This window comes from Panthera uncia (assembly GCF_023721935.1).
Source record: "Panthera uncia isolate 11264 chromosome B3 unlocalized genomic scaffold, Puncia_PCG_1.0 HiC_scaffold_1, whole genome shotgun sequence".
Lineage (NCBI taxonomy): Eukaryota > Metazoa > Chordata > Mammalia > Carnivora > Felidae > Panthera > Panthera uncia.
In genome coordinates, this window is record NW_026057582.1 from 26936830 (window position 1) to 26952276 (window position 15447).

A 15447-nucleotide genomic window follows, 5' to 3' on the forward strand; every position below is an offset into this window, starting at 1 on the left:
AGTACTTTGCGTGCTGGCTGGGGTGCACTTGGATGGGGTGGAAGGTATGGAGGCCCTCATCCAGTTGTCTCCCCATTGCTCTTGAAAATCTCAGTGTAAGATATCTTTTAAGGATGGCAGGATATGGGCACACAACAGTTAACTGAGTGGTATTACGGGATGCACCGTCCAGGCAGTTTTCACTTGGGTCTGAAGATCCCAGCCGGCAAGGACAGGAAGTCTTCTCCCCCAAATGGGTCGAAAGAGCCCAAATGTCCTCAGACTAGAGCAGACCTTGGGCGATCATGTTGCCCAGTGGCTTCCCCTTGGCTTGGTGCTAGCCTGTCATGAATTTTTTATTGGTCCATGGAGAACGAAAATAAAGTCAATATGGTAAGGTTTCTGTCAAGTTAAGCTTTAGTCAAATGTTTCTTTTGACATTGAAATGTCTTTTATTTCATGGAATTATGGCGGTAATAATTGGTAGGGGTGTGTGTGTGTGTGTGTGTGTGTGTGTGTGTGAATTTCTTACTTACCTAAATAAAAAATTGACAACTTTATGTTTTTCCTCTACATTTGTTTCAAAACTTTACTGATCCACAAGATCCTAAAGTCTAGAGACAGCTGTTTTGGTTCATTGTGGCTGCTTTGCCAGGACTTCCCTGGAACAATCCCAGAGAGATAGCAACTTCTATTCTTGTGCCAGGAGAGTTCGAGAACCGCTATCCTTTGATGAAATCGAAGCAGCTCTTCCAAAGCTGAGTGGACACGACCTCTCCCAAAGGGCTGTGGTCCAAGAAAGTCACCTTCTCAGTGAACCTCTAGCTTGCCTCTGTCACCACCACGCTTGCCCTTAAGGGGGCACTGCTTCTTTAGACCACTCTGGGCAGAACATGATGCCACAGCCTTTTCTTGATGTCCCATAACCTGGGGCATACGAACAAGCTTTTGCTAACGGCTTGTGGTTCACTTAAAAGAAATGAGTACAAAGATAACACAAAGCCAGGCTACTGGGCTTACAGACTTCGCAGCTCACAGTCTGCACCCCACCCTAGATGCCTGTGGTCTTCGAAGTGCTGATGGCACGAGTGACCAGCCAGAGACCAAGGGACCTGTATCCCTGTTCACATGGTGGACCTCAGTGCCCCCCTCCAAGGACTGAGCTGGGGCTTATGAAGGGAGATGGCAATTTCCTTATAGGGGTACTTTCGGTGGAGGAGATAGAAACTATCAAAGAACCAGGGGCTTCCTCCTTTATTCTGGGAGCCTCTCAGACTGGGCAGAACTTTTCATTTCTGTCATTTACCCTCACATCCCCATCACAGCAGTAGATGACGATGGATTGGGTTCAGGAGACTCTGGTTGTTAAAATTTGTGTGAACACGAGATTGGGCACTTGGCCCTTGACCTATAAGGATGTGTGGTAGTAAAACAAAGTATTTGGGGAAGTCTTTTATTCTCCTTAGATAAATAAGAACTTTCAGGGGCTTGTCTAAAGTGTATCTAGCACTGGGGTGCCTGGGTGGCTCAGTTGGTTAAGCAGCTGACTTCAGCTCAGGTCATGATCTCGCAGTTCATGAGTTGGAGCCCCATGTCTGTGCTGACAGCTCAGAGCCTGGAGCCTGCTTCAGATTCTGTGTCTCCCTCTCTCTGCCCCTCCCCTGCTCATGTTCTGTCTCTCAAGAATAAATAAAAATGTTTAAAAATATAAAAATAAATAAATAGATAGATAGATAAATAAATAAAGTGTATCTAGCACTTTTGTTGTTGTTGTTGTTCATGTGATTTTAAATTTGGGGCATATTTTTCAACTTGTGACCATTTGTTTATATTTGCAAAGCAATCCCATGGCCTCACTGTTTCTCTTAGTCCTCACTACAGCCCCTTGAGATGGTATCACTATTCCCATTTTGCTAATGAGGAATTTGAGGCTCAGAGGAGCTAAGTGACTTGCTCAAGACCATTCTTCTAGAAGAGGAAGAACTGACATCTGCCCGGCCTAACCCCGTTCTCTCTCCTCGGTACAGCCAGGTCCTGTCTACAACTAGGGAATGCATGACTTTCTTTGTGGACGGTGGTTTTTTCTTCTCTGCAACATTAACCTCTAGCCTTAGGATTTGGACTCAGGAATCTTGGGGCCATTAGCACTGAGTTCCATTAGAGAAACGAGTGACAGCAGCGACAACAATGACAACAAACCACCAAGAAAGCATCCTTTGAGTTTCCACCTTGACCAGATTGGGGATCTCTTTGTTGGTCAAGTTCAAAACGGTGAAGAGCTGGGCAGAACATGAGCTACTCCCTTCATCTTTCTAAGGTGCTTTGTGATGATGGCACTGAGCTGAGCCGTGGCACCAGCCTGGTGCCACCAGGAGGAGACTCCCACCAACCCACCTGCTCGTTCTCTCTCTCTCAGGCACGCTCTGGGAAGCTATTGAAAGGATTGTGTTTTCTGCTGCAGCTGGTTGTGTTACTCTTCTCCTAGTAGTGAGGAGCAGGTGCCTGAGGCTTGGGCTCCCCATTCTGGCCCATTACATCTCCCAGAACTTCTCAAGTGGCTAACAGGACCTCTCTCCCACTCCAGACCCCAAATCCGGGAAGCAGGGTGAGGCATGGTTCATGCCCATCAGAGTAAGGATTTGTTGCTGGTGGCCCTGGAAGGAAGAGCTGCATTAAAGCCTAAGGGAGCCAAGCTTTGAGCAAAGGGGCCTGGGGAAGGGTCAAACATTTCCTGGGGAAGCACTGGGGTGCTGGCCTCTGGCATCTCTCCTGATTGGGCTTCTGCCAGGGAAGGATAAGAGGAAGTTTGCTCATGGCCTAAGCACCCAGGGTCAACAAAACTGGAGTAGGGGCAGCAGAGGGAGAGGGTCCCAGGACCTTGGGCAAGGAACCCCAAGTAGGGTTGGGACCTACTGGGGGAAGGAGCACCCTCCAGGCCTGAGCAGATGCTTCTAGGCTGAGCTTCCATCGTGGTCTGGGCTGGTCTATTGGGTGGCACAGGAGTCAGGATGCTCTAGGTTGGAATCCTGGGGCCCAATCCCAATTTACCTGTTGTATAATCTTGGACAAGGAATTGCTCCCTCAGCTTCAATGGCCCCAGTGTGATCCCACTCGCCACGGTCCAGACACCATCATATACAGGTTCATATATATTGTGAAGTGACGAAATATTTACACTGGAGGCTGCTTTGTAGAATGGCCTGATAATAAACATATGAGTAACACGTTCACATTTGTGAGACAAACAACTCAAACGGTTAAGATGTCAAAGGACAGGAGCAGAAAGTTTTCAAGGCAGTAAATAGATCCATGAAGAACATGTCAACTCAGAAGTAATAAAGGAGAGAAAAGCAACAATGAAGTACCATTTTATCCTTAATTAGCCAAGCATGAGAAATTAATAATACATTAGGATGTCGAGGGTGCCCTCTGAGTGGTACATTAATACCTTTGATAGAACCTTCTCTGAAAGCAAGGCACCAGTGTGCACCTAGAGCCAGACATGTTTAGAACCTTTGAGAGGGTCATTCTAGTCCACAGAATTAACCCTAAAATAATAGTCCTTTTTAAATGTCTGTTATACATATTTTTCAAATATACAGAATAAAATAGTATAGTATAGCGAATCCATTGGGGCGCCTGGGTGGCTCGGTCGGTTAAGTGTCCAACTTCGGCTCAGGTCATGATCTCGCGGTCCGTGAGTTCGAGCCTCGCGTCAGGCTCTGTGCTGGTGGCTCAGAGCCTGGAGCCTGCTTCCGATTCTGTGTCTCCCTCTCTCTCTGACCCTCCCCCATTCATGCTCTGTCTCTCTCTGTCTCAAAAATAAATAAACGTTAAAAAAAAAATTAAAAACAGTCAGGGCACCTGGGTGGCTCAGTAGGTTAAGCAACTGACTTTGGCTCAGGTCACGATCCCACAGTTTGTGATTTCGAGCCCCACATCGGGTGAGCATGAACCCCACTTCGGGCTCCATGCTGACAGTGTGGAGCCAGCATGGGATTTTCTCTCTCTCTCTCTCTCTCTCTCTCTCTCGCGCTCACTTGAGCCCTCTCTCCAAAAATAACTAACTAAATAAATAAATGTTTCATAAAAAAATTAAAAACAATCTATGTAACAGGCGAATGTCTGAATAAATTGTGATTTGTCTTCTGATAGACTATCATGTAGTAATTGAGACGCTAAAATATGAAAACTGACATTGTATCAAGTATGATCTAATGTTAAGTGAAAAAAATAATAACTCAAGGTGCACCTACAGGCGATGACAATAGGGTAAGTACATAGATTTGAGCAAAGGTTGAAAGGAAACATGCAGGGCGCCTGGGTGGCTCAGTCGGTTGAGCGTCCAACTTCAGCTCAGCTCACGATCTCGCAGTTTGTGCGTTCAGGCCCTGTGTCGGGCTCTGTGCTGGCAGCTTGGAGCCTGGGGCCTGCTTCAGATTTTGTGTCTCCCTCTCTCTCTGCCCCTCTCCAGCTTGCACTTTGTCTGTCTGTCTGTCTGTCTCTCTCTCTCTCTCTCTCTCTCTTAAAAATAAATAAAAACATTAGAAAGAAAGGGAATGTGCAAAGTATTTGAGGGGTGGGGGCAGGGAGATGATGAATTCGATTTTTTTTCTCCTTGAATATTGTTGTATTATTTGCACAATGAAAATAAATGAGAGGGATATTCTAGGCTCTGCCTCCCAAATCAATCTATGAATCAGCATTTGCTGGGCACGTAGTCCACAGGTAATTTGTGTTAAGGGTTGAATTATGAAGTGGCAGGGGGTAGGCACAGGACTCAGTTGGGGGGCAGAGCTTGACTGCTAAGAGTCTCAAAGACTCTCAGAATGTCAGAGCCACAGGAGACCAGTCTAACGCCTGCGTTTTGTAGTCGAGGGCCCTGAGGCTCAGAGAGGCTCTGACTCACCCAGAACAGCCCAGCAAAAGCCTAGCTATCCCTCGTAGGGATAGGCACTCCCATGGAACAAACTGGCGGACCTTACCTCACTCCCCCTACCTCAGGGCACCTCCATATCCCTGAGTCACTGCACATGGATGGAGAGAAGACAGCCAAACAGAGAGCACTCTTCTAACGCAGAGGCAGCGGGGTGGGTGGTCCGAGCGGGGACAGAGAGCACAGGGATGCTGCTTCTAGGTGGTAAACCCCTGTACCATGATTATCTCCACAGGACCCTGAGTGGGCTCAGCCAGACGCAGCCCTCCCAGCAGCATGTGGGGTTGTCCCGGACGGTCCGGCTTTACCCAACCACCGCAGCCAGCGGTCAGCTCACCTCCAATGCCCTGCCCGCAGGGCCAGGCCTTGAGCGGAGGGATGGCACCCAGCAGGCGGCGTATCTGGACCACCCATCATCCCCCTGGGGTAAGGATGCCCTGTCTCAAGGTCCTGGAAGAGCAGAGCATCTAAATTGCTGACCTTCCCCTCCACTCTCACAGAGGAGCTGAGTTTCAACTTGTCACTCATCCTCTCAGCCAATCAACCAACAGTCGTCAAATGCCTGCTTTGTGCCAGGCTCCAAGGGTCCCAAACCAGCTGATCGGAGACTTTGCCCCGTCCCACATCCTGCCTTTGCTTCCTTCATATCCAGCCATGAACCTCACCTCCCTGACCCTGTTCCTTCCACCTCATCCTTCCTGCAAAGCACAACCCTCCTGGACCAACCTGACCAGTTGCTTTCTTAGCACCCACAGCCGGGCCTCTGCTTTCTAGAGGAGACACCTGACCATCCCTGCAGGTTCATGCCTCTGCATATTCTGGTCATTGCCCAACAGTCCTTCCCCAGGTGCCTGCTCTCTCTCTCTCTCTCTCTCTCTCTCTCTCTCTCTCTCTCTCTCTTTTTCTGTCTCTCTCTCATCCCTCAGAGCAGCTACTCCAAGCTGCCCCCACTTCCCCGAGTGCCATCCTGTCAGCACATGGACCCCCTGCCACCCCTGGGAGAGCTCCTCACCTTCCTGCCCACCTGCCTCACCATGTGACCATGCACACCATGCCCTTACCTACACCTGTGCCTGAGCTGACCTCTTTTCTTTTTTTTTCCCATTTTAAAAGTTGAGGTGCAATTCATATAAAATTAACCATTTTAAAGTGGACGCATCAGTGAGTTTTAGTGGATTCATAATTTTGCACAACCACCACCACTATCTAATTCCAGAACTCTGTCATCACTCCAAAAGGAAGCCACATGCCCATTACGCCTCTTTCCCAAGCTCCGGGCCCCGCTAGTCTACTTTATCTCTACAGATTTGCTTATCTTGGACATGCCGTAAACCGAGCCTGTCCGATACGTAGCCCTTTGTGACTTCGTGTAATGTTTTCGAGGTTTATCCCTGTCCGTATTCGTTCCTCTTTTTAGTCCGTGACCACCTTTCTTGCCATCTTGGAAAGGGGGGCGTCCACCTTCTTGATTCCTCTAGAACACTAGACCATCCCTTGCCTTCCCCCCCGCACCTCTCTCCTCCCTCTTCACGCTGTCTCCTCTCCCAGCCGCTTCCCATCAGCAAATATACTTGGTCAGCTCTCCATGCTCACACCCTTGCACGGGCACACACACACACACACACACACACCCAACTTCCCTTGGGCTTCCTCTCTATCTCTCCTCTCACAGGCTAGCTTCTTGAACACACGGTCTATGTAGACTTTTTAAACCTCCCTCCTCTACCCCTCTCCCTCTGGCTTCCCTCCCTGGGCTCCCCATGCTGAATGAACACCTCTCCTCTGTATTTGCACTGCCACCACCTGTGTTACAGAACCAGCTGGGACGGCCAAAGTGACCTCCCAACTGGTCACCCTGCCTCCCCTTCCACCTGCGCGCTCCAGCTGGGAGGACATTAGCTCCCCACACTGACTCTGCTCTGGCAAGTCTGAGCTCGGTCGTTTCTCTCTGCCTGCCGGCTCAAAGCCCAGCTGCAGCACTTGCTAGCTGTGTGATTTGGGGCAACCCAACCTTCCCTGGGCCTCAGTTTCCATACCTGTAAAAGAGAAACGTTAGATTAGGAACAGTGCCAATGTTCAGTTACCTTAACCTACAGAAATGGCAATTTCTAGCGGATCAACCTAAAATAATACTCAGCCAAGAGGGATAAGAGCTAATTTGCCTAAAGCATGAGCTGAATGGTTGGCACTTTGGCGTCCCCCAATAGCTGTTGGACTGTGAGCTTCTCAAAGGTATTACCCTGCCCCCACTACGGGACCTTGCTTCCAGTAGGTACTTAGCAAATGCCCTTGGGATGGAGTCACCCTTGACCCCGTGGGCCTCTCTAAGCAGCCTCTGGAGGTCACAGCTGTGCCTCTCAGCCCTGCCCCCTGGACCCAAGCCCTCTCTCTGCAGGGCTGAACCTCACTGAGAAAATCAAGAAGATCAAGATCGTCTTCACTCCCACCATCTGCAAGCAGACTTGTGCCCGTGGGCACTGCTCCAACAGCTGTGAACGCGGCGACACCACCACCCTGTATAGCCAGGGTGGCCACGGGCATGACCCCAAGTCTGGCTTCCGAATCTGTGAGTCCCTTCCCCCTGAGATGGCTCCCAGGCCCTGGGAGGGGACAGGGTGGCCATAGCGACAGGCTTGCCTTGGGCAGGAGCCCAGGCCTCCTGCAGGAAGGAAGCCCACTGCTCTCCTCCTGTGGCTTCTGTGAGTTGTTTCCAGTCACACAGAGTGCCGAGTCCTCACCCAGCTCTGTCACAGCCAGGCTGTGCGACTCTAGGCAAGTCACATAACTTTCCTGGGTCCATGTTTCCTCCACAGAGAAGTTAAGGGAGTTCACAGTGCCACTGCCCTCCTGTCCCCCGGGTTTCGGTGGAGGGGGGAGGGGTCCCACTGTACAGTGGGGTCTAGGAAAGGCGTGCAAGGGCTCTTTAGAAAGGCAAGGGCTGGTTATCGTCTACCCTTCTTCATTCCCGGCCTTCTGGAAAGTCCCTGCATTTCAGGGTGTGCCGGACTCCCCAAGCCACCCAGATTTGGGTTCCTGCTCCCCCTGCTTCCCTGTGATCACCCGCCAGCTGTATGGTGGGTGCTGCTGTGTTCTTCTACCAGCAGTCACCTTGAGGTCAATGTTACAGATTTCTGCCAGATCCCCTGCCTGAACGGAGGCCGCTGCATCGGCAGGGATGAGTGCTGGTGCCCCACCAACTCCACTGGGAAGTTCTGCCACCTGCCAGCCCCGAATCTGGACAGGGGGCCTCCCGAGAGGGGCTCCCGCCACAAGGCCCTGCTGGAAGGCCCTTTGAGGCAGTCCACCTTCACATTGCCTCTCTCCAACCAGCTGGGTGAGTGCGAGACTCGGGGTGCACTGGGTAAGGACACGGGGGTGCTGGTCCTGTGGTGGAGGGCAGGGAAACTGACTCTGGTCAAACCTCCCTCCTTCTCGGTTTGACCTCCCTCCCCCGGGGCTCGGTTTCACTTGCTAAACTTCTCTTTGCCCTTCCTCTGAATTCATCAATATATATATTTTTTTGCCCTTGCCCCCTACTGGGTGCTATGGGTGTAGGAGTATAAGGGCAGGGGCCTGCCTTCAGGGAACAATAGAGGCGGGCTGGATAGGAGAGAGAATATCATCATAAAACATTTCATTTCCCCTGCCTTCCATTATCAGGTACCAGGTAAAGGGTAGCCAAAAATGCAGACTTCTATAGGAGGTCAGCAGATAGAGAGCCCCCTGACTGTGCTCAGGAAAGCCATTAAACAATGGAGAGCCTTTGACTAAGCAGAGAGGGTAGGAGGGGTTCCCCTGCAGAGGGGCCAGCCCGTGACCAAACGTGTGGAGGTGGGGCCCTGCAGGGTCAGTTGGGCTGGAATTCAGGGGTTGTATAGGATTGTGGGGGGAGCTAGAATCCAGAGAGGTACTTTGGTGGTTGATAATGAAGGTTCTTCATTGGAAGGTGCAGAGTGAAGGAGTTTGTGCCCCGTCCTGTCCTCGCTGGGGAGTGGTCCTGGGGTTTGAGCAGAGAGTGAAGAAACGGAAGGAGAATTTGGGGGAGACATTCAGCCAGTGGCCTGCACGGCCCAGGGGTGGTGGGCCCTCTTCAGAAGGCGGGTCCCTGTTTTCCGGCTCTGACCCAGCCCCTGTGCCCAGCCTCCGTGAACCCCTCCTTGGTGAAGGTGCACATTCACCACCCGCCGGAGGCCTCTGTGCAGGTCCACCAGGTGGCACGGGTGCGGGGCGAGGCCCCGGAGGAGAACAGCGTGGAGACCAGACCCTCGCCCCGGCTCCCCGCCAGCCCCCGCCACAGCCACTGGGACAGCAACAGCATCCCCGCCCGGTCTGGAGAGTCCCCTCAGCCCCCGCCCCCAGCAGCACCCAGGCCTCCGGGACTGCTGGGCCGCTGTTATCTGAGCTCTGTGAATGGACAGGTGAGAATGCATCCCCTGCCTCAGCCCGGAGGGCTTCCAGAATAGCGACTGCCCCTCATTCTGCCCCTTCTCCTTCTCTGTCTCCTCTTCGTCCTGTAGAATGGATATGTGCGGTCTTCTATTCCCCGTACGGGAAAGCTCAGGGCATAAAATTGCCCGAGTGAGGACAGGGCTCCTTACTACCTGGGCTCCACAGGATACTTGTCAGTGCCAGGCCTGCCGAAGAGGACCCAAAAGAGTCCCCCTCTGGAAGGACATCGGCATCCTCTGTTCCCAGTAAATCCTGGCCTCTCCTGGAGCTGAGCCTAGGACTCCCGGTGCATGAACAGTAGGGCTGTTAGGTCCAGACAAGAAAGAGTTTGGTATTCAGTTGAGATTGGGGCCACAGAGGTGGGGAATTAGAAAAGGCAGGTTAAACCCTAAAGCCTTGGGGGTAAAAGATGAGAGACACTTCATCCCCCCCCCCCCCCCGCGGCCTCCGTAGTCAGTGATGGGAAATCAGGTGAGTTTTTCTGAGTCTAGGCATCTAAAACTATGGGGCAAGCCAGACCCAGGATGGTTTTTGTTGGGATTGCATTTTGGTGTTTCCAGAACCCCCTCCTGGGGTTAGGGAACTGGAGGCGGTAGGAAGTAGCCAAGGGATAGAGACTCTGAGTCCCTAGATCCTCCTTGACCTCTCAACATGTAGTGTTCCTGAGCCTAGACCCTGTTCATGGGGAAAGCCTGCATGGTGGGTGACCCTATAGTTCCCTGGAGTTTGATGGAGGAAAACCCATCTTTTGGGACCCTCTGTGGTCTGGGGGCACGGAAGGGGGCAGTTTGCAGGCCTGCACAGAGCAGATCTTTTCTTTTCTGGGTGTGCCCTGCCCCCAAGTTTAGGGTTTGGTAGAATAGACTGCAGGTCTCTGTTTTCTTCCGGGACATCATCTGACTCTCTTCTCTCCTCCCTCGGGTGGAGGCATCCTGTAGCAGGAAATTGGGGTTGAGCTCCTGTCTGGGGTTTTCCTGGGACATTTCTGTGCACGGCAGGGAAGGGTTTGATGGGTGTCCACGGCCTCTTTTCCAGTGTGCCAACCCCTTGCTGGAGCTGACTGCCCAAGAGGATTGCTGTGGCAGTGTGGGAGCCTTCTGGGGGGTGACCTCGTGTGCCCCGTGCCCACCCAGACCAGGTGAGTGCTAGGTGCCAGGGTCTAGGGTGAAGCTTTCCCAAGGCCTGGCCTTCACTTCATCTCCCATCGGGGTCTCAGAGGCCAGGCAGGTAGAACAGGCTGGTAAACTGGGCAGGCTTTCCAGATCTGCTCTGAGGGTGCTTCTGGCTGGTGGCTGAGGCTCCCGACAGCACATGCGGCCTGGACTGCCTGCTCTATCTGATTGCCTGGGAGGGGTTCCTCCCTCTTGCTGGCTGTTCTTGCTCAGACTTTAAGGATCCTGTCCCATACTGGGCCCCCTTCTACCCCTCGGCCCCCTTCTACATACCTACCTGCCCACATATCAGGGGCCCAGTGATCTTGACTTAGTGACTCAGCGTTTCCCTCATTCTTTCCTTGATGGGGCCTCCAGGACTCGTCTTCACCTCCTTGCTTCCTGTCTCTCCAACCCGGTCCGGGTTGAGTGTCTGTCCCAGAATGCCCTCTGCCTTGGGATATGGGACACCCAGTTCCCTGCCCTCTTTCGGATGGTGGGCAAACCTAACATGTATTCATTCGTTCGTTGATTCGTTCACTTATTCAGCAAATGCTCACCAGGTGCCTTGCGTGGGCCAAGCACAGAGGGTTTTGGAGTCAGCAAAAGGCCCATTCATGCTGCTCTCATAGACATCTACCTTATAACTGGGAGGTGGGTGATGAGGTGCCTGTGCCTGAGTATGGCTTCTGCCCGCTCAGCCCGTCTTCTCCCTCCAGACCCCGCTCCTGGGCCTGGGCCCAGGCCTGGCATGTATTTCTTTTGCCTGTCAACAATTGACTTGGTGAGTTGGCTCCGTAGGGGGTCTGGTCTGGAGCCTAAAGGTGGGAGGGACAGGGCTGTTCCTAACTTCAGACTTGGTTGTGGGGCAGTGACCGTATTTTCCAAATTAAAACTAAGTATGAGTGGTTTTGCAGTGCGATGGAACTTTTGGCAAAGCAGCAGAGGGTAGCATTCAGCTTCCGGGCTTGAGCGTGCAACTCATAGGTACCAGTCTCAGTTCTGCTGGCTGGCCTCTTCTGTGCGCTGTCTCCAATCTGCATGATGAAGACAGTGATAGCACCAGTAGGGCTGCTCTGGAGCGTAGAGGATGCGTGTCCTTAGCATTAGGTCAATAAACAGTAGCTGTTGTTATAATTGCTAAAAAGTATGCCTCTAAAAAGGGAAAAGAGAATGGACACACGACACTGGCTCATGGTTGGGGGGCGGGGGGCGGGAGGTGGGCAGGGGCAAGGCCTTGACCTGCTCAGCATCTCCCCCTGCAGCTCACAGATCATTTCACCCCTTTTCTTCTCCACCCCCTGCCCAACCCATTTCTGTTCCTTCTAGTTAGGCCCACCCTTGAGACTCCCATATCCCACATTCCATTCAGTCAACAGATATTGACATTAACGAAGCACCCATCTGAAGCGTCCCTAGTGTGCAGGCCCTGGAAAGACAGTGGAGAATGAGGCAGAAGCAGTGCCTCCTTTCTCCAAGCTTACAGTCTGAGGTGTGGGGGGTATATACAGGTAGCGCTAACTAGACACATGTCAAGTGCTGTGGGAACACAGACGGCAGAAACAGGACCACTGATAGGTCCTATGGCACCTCTGTACAAATTAGAGGAAGGTTCTACTTCCATTTGTTCCAAACGGTCTTTACAAATACAAATCTAGGATGCCAGCGATTCTCGTAGATGTGGTGCTTTTGTGCAGTGCACAACCTGCACATCTGTTCCCTGTGCAGTAGAAGATCCTACCTCAAACTTATGGATCCGGCAAAGCTTCTTGTAGGAGGTGACATCCAGGATGAGAGCTGAAGAATTATTAGAGTAGACCAATAAGATGGGAAAGAGCTTAACAAACAACCCAAGGGAATTGCAGAGGCAGGTGAGACCAAGAGAGTGAGCGACATTTCCTAGAGCACAGCACACCCAAGTCTGTGCCCTCACCTCCTCCCTGGCCCGGTTAGTGCCTCCCACCCCCTTCCCCCACTGTGTTCAGCACATCTCAGCGAGCTGGGCACCAGGGTGCAAACCCTAGAGTGTGAAGCATTCCAGCACACCAAGCAAGAAATAACAAAGACCAGGGAACGCAAACATTTAAAACACATTAAAGTGCAGCTGCGCATCGTATAGAGACAGGCTAAGACTGAGGAGCCTTGTGTGTGTTGACAGGGTGCCAGACTGAGCCTGGGGCTGCGGGTGGGGGATAGATGTTTCTCTAAGTAGGCATGACTAGCAGGCTACAGTGCAAGAGACAGCGGAAGAAAAGTTACGCTGCTGGGGTGGGTTTGGGAATGGTTGGCAAGACAGGCAGGACTTCGGTGTTCGAGAACGTTCCCAGGCCCGGGGGCTTTGCCCCTCTGAGCCTCTACTTGTCTTCTGGTGAAATAAGGCTGTGTCCCTCGGGGAAGAGCTTTGTCATCCCGTTCATCTAGCAGGATCAGGGGGTGAGGGGAGTAATAAAGCCAACAGCCAGGGAGCTATGTGAGTTCATGGCTTCCTCTAAGTCCTTTTGGCTTCTGAGGTTCCATGCTGGACGGTCAAAGTCTCCTGCAGAATGATGCTATTTCTGAGGAGGAAAATAATTGCCTTGAAGTCTCATTTACATGACACAGACAAATCCCTTCTCTTCCGCAAAAATTCCTCTTTCTCCGGGAGATGGCTCGGCTCGGGGAGCCTACGATCCCCTCCCTTCTCCCTCCACTCTGAGTGGCAGATACAGCTGACCTTCCAGGACCCAACCCCAGCCACGTCTTCCTAACCGTTGGGAGTTTTTTGAAGATTCTGCAGTTCCCCTGCTGGGTCCAAAGAGCACACAGCTCTCAAAAGCCACTTTGATCGAGGCCACATTTTTGAGTTTCTGTCTGAGAAAGACAGACATCTGGGTCGACTGGAAAGTTGGCCGCTGTCCCATCTGGCTTGGCATTGGCTGTGTCAACCCCAAGGCCCCTTTGCTGGGGCAGGCGTGGCTGGCACTCTGAGCTCCAGCTGTTTGCCGCGAGATGATCTGTCCATCCGCCTGGCATGGGATGAGTTCACCTCAAAACCCGGGCCCCTCCCTGTACCTCCAGGGACTGCTGATTCTCTTGCTCTGCCCCTCAAGGAGTTCTGCATCTTTCCATCTTAAAAACAATAATAGCCACTGGATGCTGAACTTTTACCCTATGCACGTCTCTTCACTTGCCTGACCTCACCAAATTGTTGCAACCACCTTCGAGCTAAGAGTCTTTATCCCCACTTGACAAATGAAGCTCAGAGAGGGCTGAGGAACTTGTCCAAGGTCATGCAGCTAGGACAGGGGAGCAAGGCTTCACACCACAGAGTGATTCTCAGCTGACCAAGGTCTCCCTAATCATTCTGGGGAGGGTTAGGCCTGCCCAAAGACAGCAACACTCAGGACGTTTGACTAGGAGTTCACAGCCAAGAGGGGGCTGCCCAGGATTGTGTTTCATGAGTTATTTGTGCCCAAAGGACATCCCTCAAGAAGACTGGGATAGAATAGACAGGCAGGGCAGCTACCTGAAGCTCAGGCCTAAGGGTTCACGGAGATGCGTTAAAAGAATTGTCCCAGAGGGAAGCTGGTGGGATTGTTACCTGTGGTTCTTGGAGGGCTAAAGCCAATGTGAGGATGTTTCTGGTGAGCAGAGCTCAATTCGAAGCACAAGCAACAGCTTATTAAAAACTGCAGGTCATTGGGCGTGCCAGGGTGGCTCCATCGGTTGATTTTGGTTGAGGCCATGATCCCAGGGTTGTGGGATCAAGCCCCGTGTCAGGCTCCACGCTGAGGGTGGAACCTGCTTGGGAGTTTCTCTCTTTCCCTCTGCCCCTCCCTCCAGCTTGTGTCCTCTCTCTCTCTCTCTCTCTCTCTCTCAAAAACAAAAACCCAAAAACCAAACCCCAAAACCGCAGTTTATCAAAACCCAACGATATAATGGGGTGTGCCCAGAAGAACTGAGCTCTCTGCCACAGAGAGTTTGGCTGCTAAGAACAGGTTTGTGGAAGGAGTTGGGAAAGGAAATTTATTTTTGAGGGAATGGAGGTTTACTATATATGTCTGCAAATGTATTTGAAACCCTCAGTAGAAAGAAAGCTTTGGTTTGCCTGGGTTTTACCAGGGCCCTTGCCAGCGGGGACTGCTTCAGGTGAGGCCAACCCCCGGAGAGGGTGGGTATGTGAGGGGACACAGGCAATTGGCAGGATTTGGGGCAGAGAGCACCAGAGGGCAAGTCACTGCAGCAACCTCGTTATCATCACCATCATCGTTAGCAACCGTTTCTTTGGAGCACTTAGCAAGTGCCAGGCCCCGATGTTAAGTACTTCCTCATTCCTCTGCATCCTGACCCTGTCTCTGGGCATTGGGTGTGACTGTCTTCATTTTCCAGAAGGGGAAATTGTGTGCCCGTGACTCAGGACCCCTGCCTCTAACCAGCCCGTAATCTTCCTCTCGTGTGGCCTCGTGTGCACTTGGCTTAGAGAATTTGTTCAACCAGAGGACCCCGGCTTAGGGAACAGCTGTGCTGGGGTGGGGCTCCTGTTCTCTGGGACTCCGGGTGAGACGCCCAGTCTCCTGCCCTAAAGAAATGGGATTTTTCAGAATTCCAGTTGTTGGGCTGATGAAAAAGCAGTGTCTCTCTGGCTCGGGGATGTTCTGAAAGCTTCTTCCAAGGGACTCGAGGCCTCCTGGGAGTTGTGCCTCAGCTCAAGTTAGCGCCCTCCTTACCCCAGAGCGGTGTCACCGACACGTGGCATCTCTGGCCTGGAGAGGTCCAGGGAGGGCTGCGGTGGGGTTGGCTGGAGTGGCGCCTGTCTGAGCCAAGGGTCTGACCAGACCCCTCTCTACCTCATTGCTTGCGGTAACCAAGATACCCGCTTTGGGTCTAGTGCTGCCCCAAGGAAGCGGTCAGAGCCCATCTTTGGGTGCGATTTCCACAATCCTTGAGGGGATC

General features: G+C 52.2%; 1 protein-coding gene across 1 annotated transcript in view; it reads left to right on the forward strand.

Annotated features, from left to right (window-relative positions):
• LTBP2 (latent transforming growth factor beta binding protein 2) overlaps nucleotides 1–15447 on the forward strand; it is a 105468-nt gene that overhangs the window by 47600 nt on the left and 42421 nt on the right. The window contains exons 4-8 of the mRNA XM_049612485.1: nucleotides 5151–5341; nucleotides 7311–7481; nucleotides 8043–8249; nucleotides 9056–9333; nucleotides 10400–10502. Of these exons, the coding sequence (XP_049468442.1) occupies nucleotides 5151–5341; nucleotides 7311–7481; nucleotides 8043–8249; nucleotides 9056–9333; nucleotides 10400–10502 (950 nt within the window). The remainder of the gene's footprint in view (nucleotides 1–5150; nucleotides 5342–7310; nucleotides 7482–8042; nucleotides 8250–9055; nucleotides 9334–10399; nucleotides 10503–15447) is intronic.